At 49.8% G+C, this 22,866-nt stretch overlaps 2 protein-coding genes across 2 annotated transcripts in view; both read left to right on the top strand.

The window, feature by feature from the left end:
• The first annotated feature begins 800 nt into the window (after positions 1-800).
• The window catches only part of Gnb1l (G protein subunit beta 1 like), an 80,670-nt gene continuing 58,604 nt past the window's right edge, over positions 801-22,866 (top strand). The window contains exon 1 of the mRNA XM_052740279.1: positions 801-1,000. The gene's annotated coding sequence lies outside the window, so the exon portion shown is untranslated. The remainder of the gene's footprint in view (positions 1,001-22,866) is intronic.
• On the top strand, positions 905-5,522 carry Rtl10 (retrotransposon Gag like 10). Its single transcript, XM_052740281.1, is given in 5 exon segments — positions 905-1,000; positions 2,830-3,360; positions 3,363-3,430; positions 3,433-3,603; positions 3,606-5,522. Coding segments are annotated over 4 exon segments (903 nt in total). The 5' UTR covers positions 905-1,000; positions 2,830-3,020; the 3' UTR covers positions 3,930-5,522.

Below are 22,866 nucleotides of genomic sequence, written 5' to 3' on the forward strand. Positions count from 1 at the left end.
GGACAAATCCTCATATGCACATGAGGGGCACATAGGCTCATCTCCTGGTCTTTCTAAAATGCCCCAGTGCCGAGCAGCACGCTGAGCTAGGCACTGCCCTGTCCAACAGGCGTTGGCAGCCAGCCCTCATCGTCCTCTCTGGGTCCAGACACACAAAGACACACACACGCGAGACGAAGAAAGCCACAGGCCTTGCCTGCAGCTGTTAGCTATGATTCCAAGCGGAGGGATGTGCTGCCAGCTTGCCCTGCTTCCCCCGGCTGGGGTGGAGATATGCAGACATTGGGTCTCATTAGGCTCTGATCATGGGCACCAGGTACTGTGTGGACCTGCCACTAGGGGAGATGCCACTAGGGGAGATGCGCTCCCCAGGCTTGCAGACTCAGCAGCCTCTCAGTACCGGGGCCCTCGCGACCCACGCTGGCCCCCGGCAGTCCTCCAGATGACAGCAAAAAATGAGAACGCAGCAGCCCCGGCTCTGCTCCTGCGAGCCACAGGACCAGCTGGCGCCTGCGCACACGGCCTCTCGGCAAGATACTGGAGCGCGCACTCCCATCACCCCCCGCGCCGGGCTGTTGCGCTGGCACCGTAGGGACGTCTGCAAGGCAGAGGCCTCACGGTTCACGGCGCAGGCGCGGCGAGCCGAGCGTGCGCGCGCAGCCCTGCGGGACGGCGAGCGTGGGGCGTGCGGGGCGCCAGAGCGCACGCCGGAGGGGGGCGTGGCTGACGAGGCGCTCGGCCAAATCCTAGGAAGCGGCTCGGACCTCGGCGGCGGGGTGAGTGGGGCGGGGTCAGCGTGGCGGCGCGAGGTCGGGCGGCGGGCGGAGGTGTGGGCTCTGTCCTGCGGAGTCATGCTCCCGCTTCCCTGATCTCGCTCAGGCTCTCCTCGCCCTTCGCTTTACAGGTGGCTGTGGGATCCTGGCCTCGGAAGCCCGCCGCTCTGCCCGGTGTCCGCCAGCAGATCCTCTGACCCTGGCGGCCTCGCTTTGCGCATTCTCAGGTAGGTGGGCTTCATTGACCCCGAGCTTGTGAGCTGGATGCTCTGCATGGCGGTGGATGGATGGCAGGTGGGCGGTGCAGCTTACCTCCATTCACATTTTGGCTTTGGGCAAGTTCTGTTCCCCGGTCTCCTGGATCTTGGAGCAAAGAACTCAGCGCGTGTGTCAGGTACTGCCCAGCCTGCGGAGGAAGATTCCCATGCGCCGCGGCCCTCCTCCTTCCAGTAGATTGCTGTCCAACCAGGAAAAGGAGCGAAACTACCTAGTACCAGGGAGGCTTGATGGAGAGAAGAGAGAGCGTTCCACAGATTAATAGGCAAGGGCGGTTTGGGATGATCTTGAGGCTCAAAAAATGAGTGACTGGCTCGGGGTTAGGAAGACCTAGGCTGAAGCAGGAATTGACTGTGCGAGGGTGGGGGCGCCTCTCTCCTAGGTTGCTAGAGGCACTCAGGCACCAGGTGAGTGGGCAGATAACATCTGAAGTTAGTAGTTGGGGCAGGAGTTATGGGTGACATACTGGTTTCTGGGCATGTATGACAAGGTGTTTGTGGGCAGCCTGACACCTAGCTTTGGGGCTTGGGGCCTGGCTTGTGGGCACTACTTTTTGAGAACTCACTGAGAGACTGGATCTGGCTCATGATTATGGAGAGAATCCCAGGTCAAGGGCTGGGCTTTCAGGTGTGAGTTAGGGGCCTACCTGAGATGATCCAGAATGCTTGGGTGGGAGAGGTAGGTGCTGGTGGTACTTGCAAGCCACTTGGGAGATGCTGGTGCAGAGATCAACCTTACTGAACCTTCCTGGGGAAACTGACTCTGGGTCGGGGGTAAACACATGGAAAACCAGGTGTGAAGGTATGTGCTAGACTTGGTGCTCCTAGGAGAGCGCCTGTGGAGAACTGGGCTGTGTATGCAGGGATGAAGCAGAGAGTTGAAAGGAGGTCTCAAGTGGTGCACTTCCCTCTCTGGAGAGACTGGAGCAGTGTGCGAGCCCCAGAGGAGGGCTCCTTGTCCTACTTCCTTGTGTGGCCTTGCGACTACAGCTTGGAAGAAGGGTGGGTCCAACCGTGAGAGGGGAGCTCTGGCCAGGTCTGGTGGTAACAGAAGACTCCAAAGTGGAATTGCAGACTTTCACCCTTGGGGGTTAGGGTGCCAGGTTATTGACTGGGATGAGGGTGAGGAAGGTGTGCTCAGGGTTGGGTAGCTTTGCCTGCAGGTGGTCTTTGGAATCCTGGGAGCAGGAGGAAACAGACCAAGTGAGGCAAGCTGTCAGGTGTGCCTGGTGCTGGGTGTGCAGGGGTGCTGTGGCACGCTCCGATCCAGCGGTGTACAGTGTTCCGGCAGCCGGGAGCCCACTCATTCCACTCTGAGGGCTAGTCCGTAGCCTGAGAAATGATTTGTGGTTGCGCGTGTCTCCACGGACGGGTTCTGCCCCTTCGCTGTCATTTACTAGTTGGTGTGTGGCTGCACACACATCACTTTGCCTCTCTTCCTCGGCAATAATAATAGTACCCCATTTGTGGGTAGTGGGTGGTCAGCATTCAGCACGCATGGTGCAAATGACAGCTGTGACTGCCATTGCCCTAGATTTCCCTGATGTTCTGATCTGGCCCCTTCTAGGATTGACAGCATCTGTCATTACACCTTGAAAGTCACAGGCAGCATTTGTCTGTTTCCTTTACCCCCCACCCCCAGACCAGCCCCTAGGCCTCTCCTTCCACTCAGAGCAGCTAGTCAGGTCCCCGGGGGTTTTCTGCCTGCTGCTTCCTCCTGCCAGCTCAGTGATGGTGGTTGGGCCTGGTTCCTGCTCTTTCCCCACCTTGTTTTTGGACAGATTTCCTTGGATGATGGCCGGCAACTGACAGCCCCTCAACTCTTACCGGCTCGCCTCCCCCGGCCCTCAGTATTTCCCTGGAATGGCAGTCTGCCACACCCTGTCCAGCTGCTTCTTGGCCTGCTGTGTTGTGCCTGCCTCTTCTGTCCGCACCAGGCCTTACGTGGGCCTTTCCTTCCTCTACTCCTGGCATGCTTCATGGCAGGTACCGTTGGCAGAGCCCTGGTAATCCTATGAAGGTGACAGCCAGTTCCACCAATGCACACCCTTGGCAGCAGATGGATGCTACCTCATGGCATGACCCCTTTGTGGATTCCTGGATTGAGAGATCCTGCCATGGGAACCCCATGTGTGTGGACACCACCATGGATTGGAATAGCTCAGCTAATGATTCTTCTGGCATTAAGCCTACAGAAAGGGGCTCTCCAGCTGGATGCATACCAGACCCCTGGCCACTCAGGATGGACTTCCACTGGGTTCCTAGCTTTCCATGGCTGTTAGACGACTTTTTGACCCAGCTGGGAAATTATATGTCTTCCATTTTGAACACTATCAGGACAATCTCAACTGTGTCCGTGAGAGCCTCAGCTGACTGACAGGCCTAGCCTAGCTTGGGCCTGGGTGGCTTCTTACCTCAACAGGGACCTGCCCTTGCCGGATGATTATGAACTCTTCTGCCAGGATCTCAAAGAAGTTATTCAAGACCCAAACAGTTTTGTTGAGTACGATGCCACTGTCTCCTGTCCTGTGCCTTCCACATCAGGCCAGCCACCAGTGTGGCTCCACAGCTGCCCACAGTAAGGCATTACATAGTTAGGTTCTCGGTGGTCCTAGCACTCAATATGGATGCTCCCTTGAGGCCTGCTTTAGCTGCTCCCTCTAACCCCTGCTTGTTCAGGCCTAACTCTATATCCAGAAGTTCTTGGCCTGAGCAGCAGCTGGCCAAGAAGAGCTCCTCTGGACCCCAAGAGCCCCTGAACCAGTCTGGTTGTGCGTATAGCCTTGATTATAGTGCTTCGAGGCCAGCTGCCTCCCATCCAAAGGACGCAGACTCCAAACTTGTCTCAGTATCTTCAAAATTCAATGACTCTTATTCTTAGAAGCTAGAATCAGCTCATCTGGGGAGCTGAGAACCCCAGAAAAGAGCTCTAAAGCCGAAGGAGACCAGGAAGAATCTCTGTGTACCCCATGGTGGCTGGATAGTGTCCCAGAGACCCCACAAGAGCCAACCCTATGTTCCCTCATCCTCATCCTTGCGTTCTGCACACGGACTAGGTGTGCAGCAGTGGTCCTCGTGACAAAGCGCTGTGCATACATAGTGAGGGAGTCCCCAGCACCCAGACAGCACAGTGCTGTCTACAGATGACTCCACTGACCCGTGGATAGCTAGACAGACAGGCATGTGAGCTTGCCCAGCTCCTGCCAGAATGTGGGCCTGTGTTGGGCCCCTAGCTGAGGCCCCACCCAACACCTGCAAGTGCTGTTCCACCTGCCATTTCCTACAGGAAAGACTGCAGATCAGCCCCATCAGATTGTAGCACTGTGGCCAGATGCTGCCCCCGCAAAGAACCCTGTTGGTGTTTCTGCCCTGCTCTCTGTGACCTCTGAGGCTAGCCTACAATGGAAAGAAGGCTGCTTGAAGGATGCCTCGGCTCCTTTGTAAATCGTTTGGTTGGTTGGTTTGGTTTTTTTGTTTTTGAGACAGTGTTTCACTATGTAGCCTTGGCTGGCTTGGAACTTGATATGTACCAGGCTGGCTTTGAACTCACAGAAAACCCCCTGCCTCTGCCTTGTGAGTGCTAGGACTAAATCTTTTTTATTTTTATTTTTTAAATGGTGTATCTATGGAGTATAATGTAATTGGATACATAGATGTATAATGATTCAGTCTGGTGATTGCTATTCTCTTTTCTTAAACGTTAATCATTTCTTTGTATGGGACTGTATTTGCACTCCCCTCATGGTTCCTTGTAAAATATGAAATACATTATTGTCATCTCTAAGGGCACACTGTGCCATGGAGTTATCTGAGCTTCGTGTCTCCTCCTGTCTTTTCTGTCGTGTTACTATTACCTGCCTTCTCTTTCCGCCACATCAGCTCTGATGGCTTCGTCATATAGACATGTGTGGCATTGTCTCTCTGTACCTGGGCTTATTTTGCTTCATAGTGCCTTTGGTTCCATGTTGCTTGGATTTGTTTTGTTGTTGTTTATAGCTAAATAATACCCAATTGTATGTATACACTGCCTTTTTAACAGCCGCTCATCTGTCATTGTACACTTTGGTGGATTTATTTCTTATAGCAGTGCAGAAGCAGCCATAGTCATCCTTCTGGGGGATAAGATGACATCTTGGCTGAGAACCATATTTCCTGGGGTCTTATTTGAAGCCCTGGCCAGCTGGGAGGATTGAATGCAGGAGGGTAGGAGCTAAGCCTCTTGCTAGGTTCAACTCTAGTCACTCTCCTTTTTATATGGCAGCGTTCTCACTACACCTGGTTATGCTTACAAAAGCCCCTGTCCCCGCTCTGCAAACACACACACACACACACACACACACACACACACACACACACACACACAGTGTTCTGCCACATTGATGCTTCAACACTTCACGCCGCTGATGGGAATGACTTGCATCTCCTGGCAGATTGAGCTTCCATTGCTGGTCTCAATAAACCCGAGTTGACTTACTGCTGTGTTATGGTGGCTGCTAACAGTCTTCGTTTTGTGAACAGGAGTTCTCTACCCATTCTGTCAGCAGAGCCCAGCCAAGTGTCACAGGTATACAGCGGTGGTTCCCAATGGAGGCTACGAAAGTGAGAGGGTCTGATAGGAGGAGGGGGAGCTAGTTGGGGGAGGGAGTGCCAGGTGTTGGGTGGCCTTGGGATCTGACTTCTGAGAGCTCTAGGTAAAGAGAAGAGAGGGTAGCAGATGGGAATGTGAGGCCTGGAATGAAGAAAGACCAGTTCTGCACAAGGATGAGCTTTAGAGAGAGCTGAGCATGCACACTCCTTTGAGCCAAGTCGATCTGAGGATGGAGACGTAGCTGCCCAGCACACAGCGTGCGCCTACTTAGGAGTTCTTAGACAAGAGGAAAGCTTCCAGAGACTGAAAGTACAGCTGGCTGCTTTCGGAGAGGCTGTGATGAGCAAACATCTGGTGAGACTTAGAGCAGGTTGTTAGATTGTTTGGTAACTTACTAAGGAGACGTTTTGGGTCCAAGTGGTTTATTTGTCAATTGTTTCTAAGCACACTGTATACACAAAAGAGCTGGGAATGTTGCTAACAGAAATGATTTTGCAGTAGTCCTAGGCTTCTGTTCCAGGTTGCCCAGCTGTTCCTATGAGTGCTCGTTGCTGGAACGGACTGTTCTCTTACTCTTTAGTTGTCTGTGGCTGGGCCTGCCTGTGGCTCTGATGGTGGAATCTGGAATGGCTCTCTGGGATGATGGTCTAGTTACTCGCTGGCCCTCGCCATCTTGCTGGCCCCTAATGCATCTGCCCTCCCACCTCTGTTGGACCTGAAGTGAACTCTTCTGCTTGAAATTGCCATCGTTCCTGCTGACCCTGATCTTCCTTGGGCATCTCTTGAAGGCCTGGGTACTGGTCTGCCTAGGTCCGAAGGCCCACTGCTTGACATCTCTGGTTGGCAGGCTTGAGAGCAGTCAGCAGAGTCTAGGTGACCTAGAAAATTAGTCTGGTCCTATTTAGAAGATGAGTCCACTCACTGTGGTTGGGTTCTTGCTACTGAGGAAAGGAGGGAGGGCCTTTTAGTTGCAGTGACCAGCTCCTAGGGGTCTGTAGGAAGAACAAGAGGTTGGATTGTGGTCTTTAGACCATTACAAAGGAGCTTGTCTACAGGGACATCAGCAACAGTGACAGCAGCACCCACCCGCCACCAGGTGATCTAGTCCTTGGGAGAGAAGGCGATCAGATTAGATCTGTGTGCGGGGGCTGGCCATTCACCCATGCTGGCACTCGGACAGGTGGCCTAGAGAAGGACTCCCCTGGACTTGGCAAGATGGCAGACAAGCCTCTGATTAGTGTTTCGCTGGGAAACATCCCAACATCTTATCTCTAAAAAATAGACCATGGGCACTAGCAAAAGGTTTTTAAAAGGCCTATCTCCAAGGAAAACCTTAAACCAGAGAAGACTGGTAATAAAATCCTCTGAGACGCTGGAGTACTTTGTAAAGCTGCAACATTTGAAGCACTTGGATTTTGGAATAGAGAGAAACAATAGTGAGGAAAACCATGTTAGAGCCATATAATTGAAAATTTAGTACATTGTTGGTGGTGTTTCAGATGCATGTCAGTAAAACCACTTTGATAACTGGTTGGCTTTCTAGAATGTAGTAGAGCAGGATGCCTATGTCTGTGTGCCAGCATATACTCAAGATGCATTAAAGATGACATTTTTTAAGGTCATAAAAATACTCATTAGCTTCCTATTGTAACAAGGGCTGAGATAATCAATTTTGGAGGGTTTAGTCCACTGTTTGTTGGTAGCTTATCATGGTGGCATCACGTAGCAAAACCATTCACCTCATGTCCAGGATGAGAAAAAAAATGATAAGAAGGGGGAGAGGACCCAGTATCACCTTCAAGGGCACTTCTGTGACTTGAAACCTTCCATGAGACCCCCTTAAGGTTCCACTAGCTTCCAGCAGAGCCAAGATTGGGACCAGGCCTTTAACACATGTGCTTTGCAGAGCATTTAAGACCCAAACTGGAGCTGTTCTACAGAAAACGAGTAGTTCTATAAGTTTATGTTTTACACGTCCGGAGTTGCCAGGGGTATGGCAGATGGGCTCCTTCTTGCTATTGGTAGGGATAGCCAATGCTTAGGTTTACCACATTAACAGTTCTAGGCATGCATATGTCTGACCACACGCTCATGCCGTGGTAGTTGTGGTATGTAATCGTGGTGTGTGGGATCTCTGAGTGGGCTTGAGTTTAGTCACACCTTGTTTCTTCACCTGACCCCCTGTTAGGTATTAAATAGTTTGTCCTCACTGGGTGCTCAGGAGGGTTGAATGAAATGAGGTTATCCACTGTGCCCTGGCTGAGGTCTAAGTCCCTGTGACTGTCATTACGTTGTGATCAGCAAAACTAGAAGAGTTGTCATTCTTACAGCTTCTGTCAGGATCTTAAAAACCTCAGTGACCTGAGTGGGCACCTCGTTTGCTGTGTGCCCCGTGTGTCTGGGAATGGGCTGGATATGCTCTGCTTGCTGCTGTACCTCAGAAACACTTACCAGCAGGTCCCCCATCTGCACATACAACTACACAGTCCAGTGATGCTGTGGGGAACCATGGGTCACGGGTGATATGTGTCACCCCACCTACATTACTGTGGCCAAAGGAAGCCACAGCTGCACCTGAGTTACAAAGGTCCTCCCCATGTGGGGTGGTATCTTAGGCACTGTTCTATTGCCGTGAAGAGACACTATGACCAAGGCAGCTCTTAAAGGAAAACAATTTTTTGTTTTGTTTTGTTTTTTTTTGAGACATGGGTTCTCTATGTAGTTTTAGAGCCTGTCCTAGATCTTGCTCTGTAGACCAGGCTGGCCTTGAACTCAGAGATCTGCCTGGCTCTGCCTCCCGAGTGCTGGAGAGCCACGCGGATCTCTGTGAGTTTGAGGCTCTCTGTGAGTTTGAGGCCAGCCTGGTCTACAAAGCGAGTTCCAGGAAAGGCGCAAAGCTTCACTGAGAAACCCTGTCTCGAAACAAACAAACAAACAAACAAACAAATAAATAAAGGCGTGGGCCACCACCGCCTGGCTAAAGGAAAGCATTTACCTGGGGGCTTACTTACAGTTTCAGAGGTTTAGTCCATTTTCACCACGGTGGGGAGCATGGTGGCCCACATGGTGCTAGAGCAGTAGCTAAAGAAGTAGTTGAGAGCTACATCCTGATGTAGAGAGAGACACTGGGCTTGGCATGGGTTCTTGAAGCTTCAAAGCCCACCTCAAGTGACACACTTCCTCCAACAAGGCCACATCTCTTAATCTTTCTTTTTTTTTTTTTGTTTTTTTTGTTTTTTCGAGACAGGGTTTCTCTGTGTAGCTTTGCGCCATTTCCTAGAACTCACTTGGTAGCCCAGGCTGGCCTTGAACTCAGAGATCTGCCTGGCTCTGCCTCCCGAGTGCTGGAATTAAAGGCGTGCGCCATCACCGCCTGGCAACATCTCTTAATCTTTCTAATCCTTTCTTTTTTTTTTTGGTTGGTTTTTCGAGACAGGGTTTCTCTGTAGTTTTGCGCCTTTCCTGGAACTCACTTTGTAGACCAGGCTGGCCTCGAACTCACAGAGATCCTCCTGCCTCTGCCTCCCAAGTGCTGGGATTAAAGGCGTGCACCAGCACCGCCCGGCTTCTAATCCTTTCAGACAGTGCCACACTCCCTGATGACTAAGCATTCAAGTATATAAGCCTGTGGGGGGTCATTCTTATTCAAACCACCACAGGTGAGTTACTCAGTATTAAGCCGAATAAGCAGCTGTTCACATTGGAGGCCATTGTGGAGAAAGGGTGGGCCTGTAATCTATGGTGTATATGTGTCTCCTCATGATTCTGGAGTGGAGAAATCCAAGGTCAAGTTGCAGGCAGAATGGTTTTTTCTAAGACCTCCCCTTGGTTTGTGGGTGGCCATCTTCCCAGTGTCCTTGCCCAGTCATCCCTCTGCATGTGTTTCCATGTCCTAATCTACTGGGACACTAAGCATGCTGCATCAGGCCTACCTAAAGATACTTTACCAATATCACTTCTTTAAGTACTGTATCCAAATATAAGCATGTTCTGTCACACAGTAGGACTAGGACTTCAGCCGAAGAATTTGGGGTACGTCAGCCTAGAACAATGCCCAAGAGGAGATTTATTTATTTATTTATTTTTGGTTTTTTCAAGACAGGGTTTCTCTGTGTAGCTTTGCGCCTTTCCTGGATCTCACTCTGTAGACCAGGCTGGCCTCGAACTCACAGAGATCCGCCTGACTCTGCCTCCCGAGTGCTGGGATTAAAGGCGTGCGCCACCACCGCCCGGCGATGAGTTTTATTTTCATGTTGTGGTTTTCAGCAGTGCTGTGGGCAGCTCTCTGTGCTGTTTGCAGCAAGGCCCCTCAGGGCCTCGGTCTTGGGGCCAGTGCTGAGAATTGCTAGTCTCTAACCTGAGTAGGATTAACCTCTAACCTGTTCCTAGCTGTTCCATACATGGGCTTGTTTCATTTATTATTTAAGAAAAATTTCCCTACATGAGGGTTCAAAGGCATTGTCCTGTTTTCCTAAAGTCTCATGTGTTGCCTTTGACATTAAGCCTGGAGTCTCCTTGTTAGTGTGACTGGCATAAGGGAGGGTCTTCTGTCAAGGCCTGTGATGGGCAGAGAATCTGACAACCATAATGGCTGTGTAATCTGAGCATGCAATAAATTTTTCATGTGTGAGGCCACTGAGGGGTGTGTGTGTGTGTGTGTGTGTGTGTGTGTGTGTGTGTGTGTGTGTGTGTGTTTACACATGCACATGCCAGAGTGCAGTCTGTTGTATCCTGACTGACAGAGGATCCTGTTTCTCCCTTGTCCATGGAGCATAGACTGGGTCTGGCCTCAGCCACTGACTGCTCCCTGGCTGCACTCTGGTCTAGTCTATCCTTAGTTAGCTGGTTTTATGAGGAGTCTCGATTTCATGGTAGAGAAATGTCCACCTGCACCTTGTCCCTTGTGTTGGCTAACTGAAGCCACACTTGGTCCCAGGGAGAGGAGAGTGTAGGGCTCTGGGGTGCCCTTTACCCGGCTCTTCTGTACTTGTGTCTCACATCCTGGGATCACTGTGTCTGTGGGCAGCATGCTTGGGCCTGTTCTCTAGGATGGCAGAATCCCGAGTTACCTTAGTGTCCCTTGAACCGCTGTGTCCTCTGTAGTGGGCACTGAGCCCTGGAGGGCCCTGTGGGTGGGTGAGCCCAGCATGCTAAGCGCCATGGCGTGTAGGTGGCTCTTAGATGCTTGTCTGTCTGTCAGATTCTTCTGCTGTACCAATGGCTCAACTACCAGTGGCTGAGCTACCAGGCAGATGGAAAGAGACATCCGACTGCTCCCTCCCCCATTCTGTCCCTCGTGTCTGTCTGTACAGTACAAGGGCCCAGACATTTGGTGCTGGTGGACAGTGTCCCCACCAGCATGTCTAAGGACACCTTCTGCAAGAGGACTTGGTTACTGGGCCCTAAAGCTGGTCCTAGCACAAAGGACGGTCACACTTCCTGTAGAGCAGCACACTTGCCGTGTGCTCAGACACAGAAGGGCTGTGGCTGGTGCTAGCTGGGTTCCCACCTCGCCATAAGTGCCTCAGAGCAGGCTTCCTTCCTGACACCTCTTGGGCTCCTTAGACCACGCCTGAACAGTGAGCGCCCTTGGGTGCAGCTTGAGGTGCCTGCTCTTGGAGAACCCCTATCTGCTCTGCAGCTCAGAAGCTCCATCCTGGCATTCCCTTTTAGCTCAGTCACTGACTGGAAGCCCTTATAGACGGGGCTGACCAGTACTCTGCCTCACATACTCCAGGGAGATTTTTTAAGCAGCAAGGTGAGACCCACTCACACTACTCCACTAGCCCGGCCTTGCCACTGTGGCATTTGTTAGCCATGAGGACTCAGCTGTCTGTGTACCTGACAGGGACTCGATGGTGGCACTGCTGAGAGAAGAGAGAAATAGCATTGGTGGGCTGGGAGGAGGGCTGTGATGACCTGTGCATACTGCCCTGGTCTATCACATGGGCTGTATCTCCAGCGGGGCAGGCCTAATAGGAAGCTGGAGCTGGTCTCTGTCACCTAAGTCACTGGGGCCTGTTGAGAGGGGCCTATGAGACCTGATGAGATGAGTGACCAGAAGGTGCTGTTGGCCAGGAGGTGTGGAGGACTGGGGTTGGACACTGTCCCCAGGGAAGTACATGAATCCTGCTGGGCAGCACCACCTCAGAGCTAGAGCAATGCTTGCCAGGTGCTAGGCCTCTGTTGCAGAACGAGCAGCAACCTATTTCTCCTGGAGAGACGTCAAGGCTCTGGCCCAGGCTGCGGGGTAGTCATGCCTGCTCGGGGCTTTCAGGAATATGGTGTCAGCTCAGCCTGGAGAACATCCTTGTGCAACCTCACAAAGCTAGGTAAGGGCTTCCCTGGGCCTCAGGCCGAGCTGTCTGCCAAGGCAGCAGCCTGCCTGTCTTTCTCATGGAGGATGTCCCATGCAGTCCTGGGGTATCCTGCCCTCCAGGGAAAAGAGCCGCTGTCCACACATTCACAGACTGATAGCGGTCAGCCCTGGAGTAAGCGAGGCGAGACAGTGATTGGAGTGTTGCCCTCCAGGCCTTGGGGAAGGTGCCAGTTCCCACGTTGGCACTGGGCTGCAGCCACCCACCTTCTTTGCCGTTTTCCTTATCTTCCTGCCGTCCTCCTTGCCTCCCTGCTGCCCCAGAATGCTTCCTGGGTTCCGTATCTTTGAAGCTGCTGCCTCCCTGCCTGCCTGGGTACTTCCCAAGGCGGAGACTGACAGAGGATTCAGTGAATCGAAGGTCGCCAGTTGGGGCGCTGACAGATGCCCAGCCATGATACCATTTCTGATTTAATAACCGAATGGGAGGCTGGCCCTTTGTAATAATTAGGGCTAATTACTGAGGAGGTGTTGACAGACAGGCTGAGAGGAAACAAACTACCTTTATCCCGTGGCTTAGAGTCAGATTACTGGCCCAGCGCTATCTGCCCCTCAGAAAGTAGACGCTTCAATCACTCAGCGAGGCTTCAAAGGGGGAAGGCCCTGACAATGCCTGGGATTTGGAGAGCAGCAATGAAGTACGCCTTTGACTCCGAGTCGCCACACGGAGCCCCATTCCAGGAATGGTTTCTTTGTGCAGCTTGAGTTACCTCGGCAGACCTGCTTCCCGTGCACTTGGGGCGGGGAGGGGCAGCGTGGGCATGGGCAGGTCCAGCCTCCTGGGGTCTTTCCTGGGCTGAGCTGCAGCATCTGATGTAGGTAGAGACCAGGTCTCCGGACGCCAGAGCTGGCGGCACATGAGCCCTGCCTGGGGGTGTGTTGAGTTCCTTGTGGGACAGGGAACAACTTCACTGCCACACTGGAGGCAGGCCTTGCCTCTGTGGAAATGCTAGTGTTATTTATGGCAGGACCACCCCTCACAGGCCTTGAGGTCTCTCGCTGGGTTGCTCTGGAAGCAGCTCCCATGTCTTGGGCTCAGAGCCAAGGCCACAAAAGTGATATTTCTCAGTGACTTTCAGTCTCAGTGACTGAGAAGGTATTGGAAGCAGTTTCTGACGGACTGTGGAATCCACGGGACAGAGGGCTGTGCTCAGTCCTGGGTGCCTGGGCTTTAAGCTGAAACACTGGCCACCAGGCCAGTTGTCTGGCTGGAGAGCTCAGGGCCGCAGCTGCAGCTGCAGCGCAGCTCCACGGAGGAGAGAGAGCATGTGGAACTGGCTATGGCAGCCAGGACGCTGGCTAGAGCTGCAGTGGGGGACAGCTCTGAGCTTCTGGGCTTTGATGCCACTGATTTCTTCCGTCAGAGAGGCCTCTGCTCAGACCAGAACTGTTCAGGGAGTGCCTTCTCTGTTCTAGCGGATCCTGGAAGGTGCTGGCCGAGCAGAGGTGGGAGGAAGCCCACTTGCACCCTTATGTGCATCTCCTGCACGTCTGCTTATGGCCTTGGCTGTGTTCCTTCAGCCTGGCCCGTTGGTGGATTCTGGATTCTGAGTCTTTCTCGTCTCTGACAAGTGCCCTGCACTGAAGGGAAAAGCTAACCTTTCTTTCCCGGCATGCTGCTTTGTGTCCAAAGAAAGTGCCTTCTGGGGCTAGGAGATGGCTTGGTGGTTAAGAGCACATGCTCTTGAAGAAGACCTGGGTTCGGTTCTCAGCACCTTCATGGCTCTGGCCCCAGGGGTTCTAATACCCTCTTTCGGCCTCATGGGCACTGCACACATGTGGTGCACATACATACATGGAGGCAAAACACCATATGCACAGTCTTTAATCCAGCACTCGGGAGGCAGAGGCAGGAGGATCTGAGTCAGAGGCCAGCCTGGTCTACAGAGTGAGTTCTAGGACAGCCAGCGTTACATAGGAAGAACCTATCTTAACAGCAACAGCAGCCGGGCAGTGGTGGCGCACGCCTTTAATCCCAGCACTCGAGAGGCAGAGCCAGGCGGATGTCTGTGAGTTTGACGTCAGCCTGGTCTACAGAAAGAATTCTAGGACAGGCTCCAAAGCTACACAGAGAAACCTTGTCTTGAACGCCCCTCCCCCCAAAAAAACCCCAAAACCCAGCAGCAGCAATGTTGTTTTTAGCCAGAAATGTCTAAAAAAGAATTGAGTTTTCATCATATAGTAGTGGCAAATTAAGTACCATTAACCAGAGTACAAGAAAATGACCCCACATGTATTGCATAGTGTTTTTTATTTGGATGTAGACTTCCAGAGAGTGGCCAGGTGAGCAGGGGCCGAGCATCTTAGTGTACACAGAAGAGGGGTCTGCTCTCTCTCAGTGAGATCTTAAGTTGGGCACCACTGAGGACGAAATCCAGGCTGAACGCAGACTCCTGAATTGAACCTAATGTCCTGTTCTGTCCCAGGACCTCTCTTGCATCTCCTCTCCTGTCCCCTTAGCCTGTTAACCGCGACGGTCTCCTCTCCTTCTTGTTGTTGTTCACCGCGGCAGCCGTGAGGCACGGCGTCTGGTGCCTGGAGAACGTTCCTCGGTTGGTCTGTCACTTGTTTGCCTCACGATCACATCGTGGCCGTGGGTATAGGGAGGAAGAATACCAAGACGAAGTGCCTGTGTTTTCACATGAAACCATCAGTGTGTGTCATCCACGTGACTCCGCACTGCCCGGTGACCTTGGTCGGCTGCAGAGCTGGTGCTCCTGGGGCTTCTCCGCTGCACTTGCCCTTTTCATCCTGCCCTTTGAGGAAGGGGGCCAGTGCATAGCCAGAGCATACCGTGTGGGAGTGGACTCTGCTCCGGAGATCTCCAGTTCTTTGTTGATTTACTCAGTTCTCTATCTTCCTCATCCTCCCACCCCCAGGGTCTGGCATTGTACCCCAGACTGGCTGAGATTTGTAATCCTCCTGCCTCAGTCACCCAAGTGCTGGAATTCTGAGTGTGTACCTCCATGCTTGGCTTCCATCAAATCTTTACCTCAGCATAGATTGGAAGATACTTTAGTAGTAGAGGCAGCATTTGACACAGTGAGGCTTAGCATGACTACAGCAGCACCAGGCTGCAGACAACTCACTCCTCTCCCTGACCCCAGCAGCCACCAGTCTCCTTCCTAGCTCCACTTTGCCTTCTCTAGAATGCTCTAGAAACAGAACCAAACATCATGTATCCTTTTACTTACAATAATTTTCTGGAAATTAACCCACACTGTTGGATTTGTTGATAGCTTGGTCCTCATTGTAGCCGGTTTGCTTGAGGAGGGTCATTTGGGTTATTTTCTGTGTGGAAAGATTATGAATGAAACTCAGCATTCATGGAGAGACTTTTCTGTTTGCACCTAAGTTTCCGTCTCTCTTGAGACACTGGAAGTGGAACTGCTGGGTTCAGAGTGCTCACAGCAAGCCTTCTCACCAGCCGCCTCAGGGTTTCAGCTGCCATTCTTGGCACCATTTGGTCTTGTCTTCCTTTAGTACTTCTAGCCACTCAGTAGATACTCACTGATCTTGATTTTTGTTTAATTTGCATCTCCCTGATGGCTATGAGTGAGCAACTTTTTCTGCTTATTTACCGTTTGTTCGTCTTAGATGGTGTTTTGTGGTTTGTTGATTTTTTGTTTTTTTTTGAGACAAGGTTTCTCTGTGTAGCCCTGACTATCCTGGAACTCACTCTGTAGCCCAGGCTGGCCCTGAACTCAGAGATTGCCTCCCTCTGCCTCCCAAGTGCTGATATAAGACATGCACCACCACCACCTGGCTTGTAGTTTATTTTTTAAATTATTTATTACTATTTTAGTTCTGTGTGTAAGAGTGTTTTGCTTACATATATGTATGTGCACCACATGTGTACCTGATACCTGCAGAAATCAGAAGAAGGTATTGGACCCCTAGAGCTGGAATTACTGGGGGTTATGAGCCACTATGTGGGTGCTGGGAACTGAACCCAGGTCCTCTGTAAGAGCAGCAAGTTCTTCTAATCACTGAGCCATCTCTTCAGCCCCTCCCCCTTTTTTCCCTTGATTTTTTGAGACAAAGTTTCTCTAACAATCTTAGCTGTCCTGGAACTTGCTTTGTAGACCAGGCTGGCCTCAAACTCACAGAGATCCTCTCGCCTCTGTCTCCTGAGTACTGTGATTAAAGGCATGCGCCACCACGACCTGGCATCTTCAGGCTTTTTTATGGATTTTTTAATTGGTTTTAATTTTGTTTTAGTTGTTAAGTTTTAGAAAAATGAAACATTTATATACATAAAACTGCACATATTTAAAGTAATAGCTTGATAGTTCTCAACACCTGGGATAATCTGCCACACTGTCTTAAGCACAATGGGCACATTGTCCTCAAAGTTTCCTCTGGACCCTGGTGTGCATTCCCCTCCCCCTTTCCACACTTCCCTTCCCTGGGTTCCCAGTAGGTCAGTTAGCATTTCCTAGAATTTTATATAAATAGACTCAGAGTGTTTACTCTTTCTGATTATTTTGAGATTCATTCACGGTGAAGCGTGTGTCAGTACTTCCTCCCTCGTACAGTAGAGTGTACGTATGCTCCATTGTGTGGATACACGGCTGTTTGCTCAGCTGTTGATGGGTGTTTGCGTTGTTTCCAGTTTGGGACTGTTTTTAAAGAAATGACCAAACTTTATTTCAAAGTGGTTGTACCACTGTGTAATCCCATTACAGAGTGTGGTTGTTTGCTGCTTCACGTATTTTCCAGGAATTGGTGACAGCTTCTTCTATTTTAGCCATTCTGCTAAGTACACAGTGACATTTTATTATAGTCTTGTTTTGTGCTTCTTTAATGACCAAAAATACTATGTTTTTGTGCTTTTATTTGTCAATCACTTATTTTATGGTGAAATGTTTGTTTAAATGTTTTTATTATTTTTAATTTTAAATATATTTTTATTGTCTTATTTGGAAAAATAAAATTCATTTTGTTGTTTTTACTGTTTTTCCCAGGGGCTCTCTATGTAGTACAGGCAGCCCGCCGGGTATTGGAATTACAGTTGTGTGTCCCTGTCACTAATAATAACACTCTTTTGGTTTGTGCTGGTGATTCAAACCCAGGTCTCCTGGTAGGGTCTTGCACACCCAGGTCTCCTGGTAGAGTCTTACACACCCAGGTCTCCTGGCAGGGTCTTGCACACCCAGGTCTCTGGTAGGGTCTTACACACCCAGGTCTCCTGGTAGGGTCTTGCAACCCAGGTCTCCTGGCAGGGTCTTGCACACCCAGGTCTCCTGGCAGGGTCTTGCACACCCAGGTCTCCTGGCAGGGTCTTGCACACCCAGGTCTGGTAGGGTCTTGCAGGGGAGGCAAGTGCGGCAACTCCAAGCTGCAGGTTGGCATTGAATTTATTAGTTTGTTTCTTGAGACAGAGTTTCATTTTGTATCCTAGGCTGGCTTTCAACATACTGAGTAGTTCATTCTGACCTTGAACCCTCACCAATCCTGTATTAGCCTCCTGAGTGTTAGGAGTAGACATGTGTCACCATGGCTAGGACATGTTTAAAAAACTTAAAAGGACATTTTATTTATTTGTTTGTTTGTTTGTTTTGTGTGTGTGTTTTCACATACATACTACCATTTATGTGTACTAGCCCAATTTTTGTTTAATAGTCAGGATACAAATTTTACCTTTCCACCTTGGAATCAAACTTACATGCATTCTACCATTGAACTACATTATATCTCATCATACAGATTAATTATCAGATATACAGATATATCATTTGCAAGTATTTTTTCCCAGGTGCTTATCTTTGCTGAGATTATAGGTATGTTTACCATGCCTGCCTTGGAGACCATTCATATATATATATTTCCAAGACAGGGTTTCTCTGTATAGCTTTTGTGCCTTTGCTGGAACTCACTCTGTAGACCTCGAACTCACAGAGATCCGCCTGCCTCTGCCTCCCGAGTGCTGGGATTAAAGGCGTGCGCCACCACTGCCTGGCTACGTTCCTATATTCTTAAATGTTTCATTACACTTACCCATTGTATGTGTGTAGGCCTGTGTGTGCCCTGGTGCACATGTGGAAGTCAGTTCAGCCTGTGGTGGTTAGTTCTCTCCTTTTACATGTGGGTCCCGGGAATGGAACTCAAGTCATCAGGTTTGGTGGCAGGTACCCTTAGCTGCAGAGCCATGTCTGGTCCCCTTCCTTCTTTTTAGTGTTGTCTTCTAATGCTCTGAATTTCCCTGTAGAAGAGAGAGTTTGCCAGATGGAGTTGCCTTTTACTCACTCTCCCCACAAAAACGAGATAGAGTGGAGTGACTGGAAGGAGTGGACACAGCGGGATCCCTTGCAGGGCACAAAACCAGAGCCAACCTTCTACTTACAAGGAGACCTCAGAGTCCCTGTAGACAGACTTCAGCAGCCCTCACAGAACCTGAGATACTAGAGAGTTGTCTGGAGTTCATAGGGCTGTCGTGCCAAGAGTAAGAGCTCACGTTTTTACATTCTCCACATACTGTGACGTAAGTATCTGTGGCTTTGGGCCATCGAAAGTCTAAATCTACCTCTACAGTGCGTCTACCCCCAGAGACCAGCAGATGCTGTGTGTCTCTGTTCTTGAGGATCTGCAATCATTCTGTCACAGTCCTGATCAGCTATCATACCACAGCCCCAGCTTCTGAAATTATAGACCTAGCAGAAGTGTCAGGACTCTGACTTCTAAACTGATGTGGTACCCCTGCCCCAGAGAACAGAGTGGAAACTGACATATAACCACAAGCCTGACATGCTGTGAACACTTGGGCATGACTGGTAGCTGGTCAGGTGGCAGCCTCACTGTGTCCCTGTGAACCAGCTGTCCAACCCACAGTGCCCCCAAGGACACAAACCCAGTGTGACAGCCCCACCCACTGGAGAGCCTGCCACACAGCCACCAGTCTGTGGCTCAGCAGTCTGCCAGGCAACAGCTTTATTCCTAGCAAAGCCATACCACACAACTGCATCACAGACACCCACAGGCTAGACCACTGACACAACCAAGTGTATTATATATTACATATTATAACCAATGAGCATCACAGTTAAACTAACTACTGTGTCCACTTGGAATCTAAGCTAGCAGTATGCCAAACTGATAAGGTAAGGTAGCTCCCATCGACCAGAAAACGTCTCTCTTGTGGAAAGGATCCCTCAATAAAGTTGAAAGAGGCAGCTTCTCTGCTTGCTTCTTGTGTAAAGTCACAGATTAAAAGTGAAGGAATAGGAAAATATATTTAACACCAATCGAAAAGCCTGTAAGAAAATGAAGGTTATTATATAATGATAAAAAGTTTCAGTTTATCTGTTGATAATGCATGTACCCAACACAGCGCCCCCAAATACATAAAGCTAATGGTACTGTGTCTAAAGGGAGAGATAGGATCTCACACAGTAATAACTGGGATGTCAGCATCCCAGTAGACAAATTACCCAAACTCAAACAATAAGACACCAAAGTTAAACTATAGTATAGACCCAATAGACTGGTATACACAGAACATTCCTTCCAGCAGCTGCAGAATACATTGTCTCCTCAGCACATGCAACTCACCAGTGTAAACCATATCGTAGACCACAAAACAAGTCTCTAAAAGAATTTTTGAAAATCAAAATTATCTCTTTTCTGACCACAAAACTAGAGACCAACAATAGGAGCTCTGGAAATTATAAAAGTAAATGAAAATTAGACACTATGCCCCCAAGCAACTAGTAGGTTAGTGAAGAAATTAAAAGGGAAATATTAAAAATGTTTTGAGATATCTAAAAATAGAAATACAATATAGCAAAAATATGTGGGGTACAGCAAAAGTAGCATTGGGATGTTTGCCACCACAAGTGCCTACACCCACGAGGCCGAAGGGTTCAGATGAGCGGTGCAGAGCATGTGGCTCAGGAACTAACCAAGGGGGGGTGACTCAGCTGATGGCTCAAGCCCCAGCATCCACGTTAAGAACACAATAACAAAACCAAGAAAACACAGATGTTGTAGTGGTGTCTGCAATACTGGATTCCTACGGTGAGATGGGAGGTGGAGACAGGAAAATCGCCCAGAAGACTGTAGGCCTGCTAGCCTGGGGTGCTCATCACAGTGACAGAAACAAGAGACTGAACAAGGTGGAAGATACAAACAAGTGCTGTCCTCTGCCCACTGCAGATGAACTGTGGCACGCACACACACACACACACACACACACACACACACACACACACACACACACACACACGCACACACGCGCACTTACACACACACACTCAATCAATATTTTTTTTAAAGAACTAACCAGCCATGTGGTTGGGAGGCAAAAGCAGGTGGATCTCTGGACTCAAGGCCAGCCTGGTCTATATATTGAATTCCAGCTGGCTAGATATACATAGTGAGACCCTGTCTCATAATACAGGAAGAACTAACAAGCCCCACAGTAGTAGGAGGAAAGAAATAATAAAGACCTGGCAGACATAAATGAACTGAGAACAATGTGATGCAAAATATCACTGAGACAAAGTTTGGTTTTACAGGGAACCATAATTACCACTAAGGGAACCCAGAAATATGAAAAATGAGAAAAAAGGAGACATTATAACTAATACCACAAAAGTAAAGTAAATCTATATGCTCAGAAAACATAAAAGAAATGATAAACTTCTAGATGCAGAGAACATTAAAAAATGAAACATGAAAACCTAAACCAGAAAGAATAGTCTCAAATCCTTCTCTAAAGTTACAGGAACTCTTCCAAGTTCATTGTGTGAGACCAGCATTCACAGAAGATCACAGACTGTGTCCCTAATGAATGTGCATGTGGAAATGTTAGCAAGCCAAACCAGCCGAAAGATTTGTTTTTCTCTTTTACTTTATTTATTTGTGTTTGTGTGTGTGTACAGGCCTCCACAGAGGTCGGAAGGTGGACATTGGATCCCTTGGTGCTGGAGTTACAGGTGTTTGTGAGGCACCCCAGTGTGGGTGCTGGGATCTGAACTCCAGGTAGTAAGCACTCTACCACTGAGCCACCTCTCCAGCCCTTACCTTGTTTTTTGGGACGGGTCTCTCAATTCCCTGCAACTCCCTGAGTAAGCCAGGATGGCTGGCCAGTGAGCCCCAGGGTCAGCCTGTCCCTGCTTCCCCGGCATCGGATTGCAAGTGTCCAGCACATGCCTGGCTTTCCACATGGGCTCTGGAGCTCAGACTCGGCTCCTGAGGCCTGTGCAGCAAGCACCACCAACTGAGCTATACCTAAAGTCCCTAGCCAGCTGATTTTTTTTCTTTTCATTACATCCCAACCACAGTTTCCCTTCCCTCCACTCCTCCCAGCCCCACCCCTCAGATCCACTCTTCCTCTGTTTCCCTTCAGAAAAGATTGGACCTCCCAGAAATATCAATCAAACATGGTATATCAAGTTACAGTAAGACTAGGCACAGACCCTCATATCAAGGCTGGATTAGTCAACCCAGTAGGAGGAAAAGGGTCCCAAGAGCAAATAAAAGAGTCAGAGACCCTCGCCCCATTTCCACTGTTAGGGGTCCCACAAGAAACACTGAGCTACACAACCATAACATATGCAGAGGACCTAGCTCAGATCCATACAGGCTCTCTGCTTGTCCCTTCAGTCTCTGTGAGCCCCTATGAGCCCTGCTTAGTTGATTCTGTGGACCATGTTCTCCTGGTGTAATAGACGCCGTGGCTCCTACAATCCTTCCTCCCTCTTAGTTAGGGCTTCTATTGCTGTGAAGAGACACCATGACCACAGGAACACTTATAAAGGAAAAACATTTAATTGAGGTGGCTTACAGTTTCAGAGTTTCGCCTGTTATCATCATGGTGCCACATGGTGGCATACAGGCAGACATGGTGCTGGAGAAAAGGAGCTGAGAGATCTATATCTTGACCTGCAGGCAACAGGAAGTGGTCCGGGATATTGGGTGTGGCTTGAGCATAGGAAACCTCAAAGCCCACCCCGACAGTGACTCATTTCCCCAACAAGGCCACACCCACTCCAGCAAAGCCACGCCTCCTAATAGTGTCACTCCCTATGAGATTATGGGGGCCAATTACATTCAAACTACCACACTCCCACTCTTCACGGGGTTCCCGAGCTCTACCTAATGTTTGGCTGTGGGTCTCTGCATCTGTTTCCAACAGTTACTGGATAAAGCCTCTCTGATGACAGGCTAGGCTCTGATCTGTGAGTATAGTAGAATGTCATTGGGAATCACTTACTTTTTTCTTTCTCTTTTTTTGCCCATCGTGTTTGGTTCTATGGGTCTCTGGGATGTCCAGCCTGTGGTTCCTAACCATCCAGGCAGTGTCAGGTATGGACTTCTTCTCGTGGTGTGGGCCTCAAGTTGGACCAGCCATTGGTTGGTCACTCCCACAAGCTCTGTGCCACCATTGCCCCAGCACATCTTGCAGGCAGGACAGATTATAGGTCAACGGTTTTGTAGCTGGGTTGGTGTCCCAGACCCTCCACTGGCAGCCTTGCCTGGTGACAGAAGATGGGCAGTTCAGGTTCCATATCCCCTGTTACTAGGAGTCCTTGCTAGGGTCCCCCTCATAGATTACAGGGAGTTTTCACTGCACTAGGTTTTAACAGCACCCCCCCTACTTCCCCCCAATTCTAGTCATATCTCTCAGTACTTTCTCCCTCTACCCCCCATCCCTCCTGTTCCCATCCCCACCTGCCCCAGTCCACCCACAAAATCTATTCTATTTCCCCTTCCCAGGGAGATCCATGCATCCCACCTTGAGCATGGATTGTTACCTAGTCTCCCTGGGTCTGTGGGTTGTGGCATTGATTATCCTTTACTTAACAACTAATAACCACTTATAAGTGAGTACATACCACGTTTGTCTATCTG

Source organism: Peromyscus californicus, unplaced genomic scaffold (assembly GCF_007827085.1).
Source record: "Peromyscus californicus insignis strain IS unplaced genomic scaffold, ASM782708v3 Scaffold_16__1_contigs__length_79575227, whole genome shotgun sequence".
NCBI classification, from domain to species: domain Eukaryota; kingdom Metazoa; phylum Chordata; class Mammalia; order Rodentia; family Cricetidae; genus Peromyscus; species Peromyscus californicus.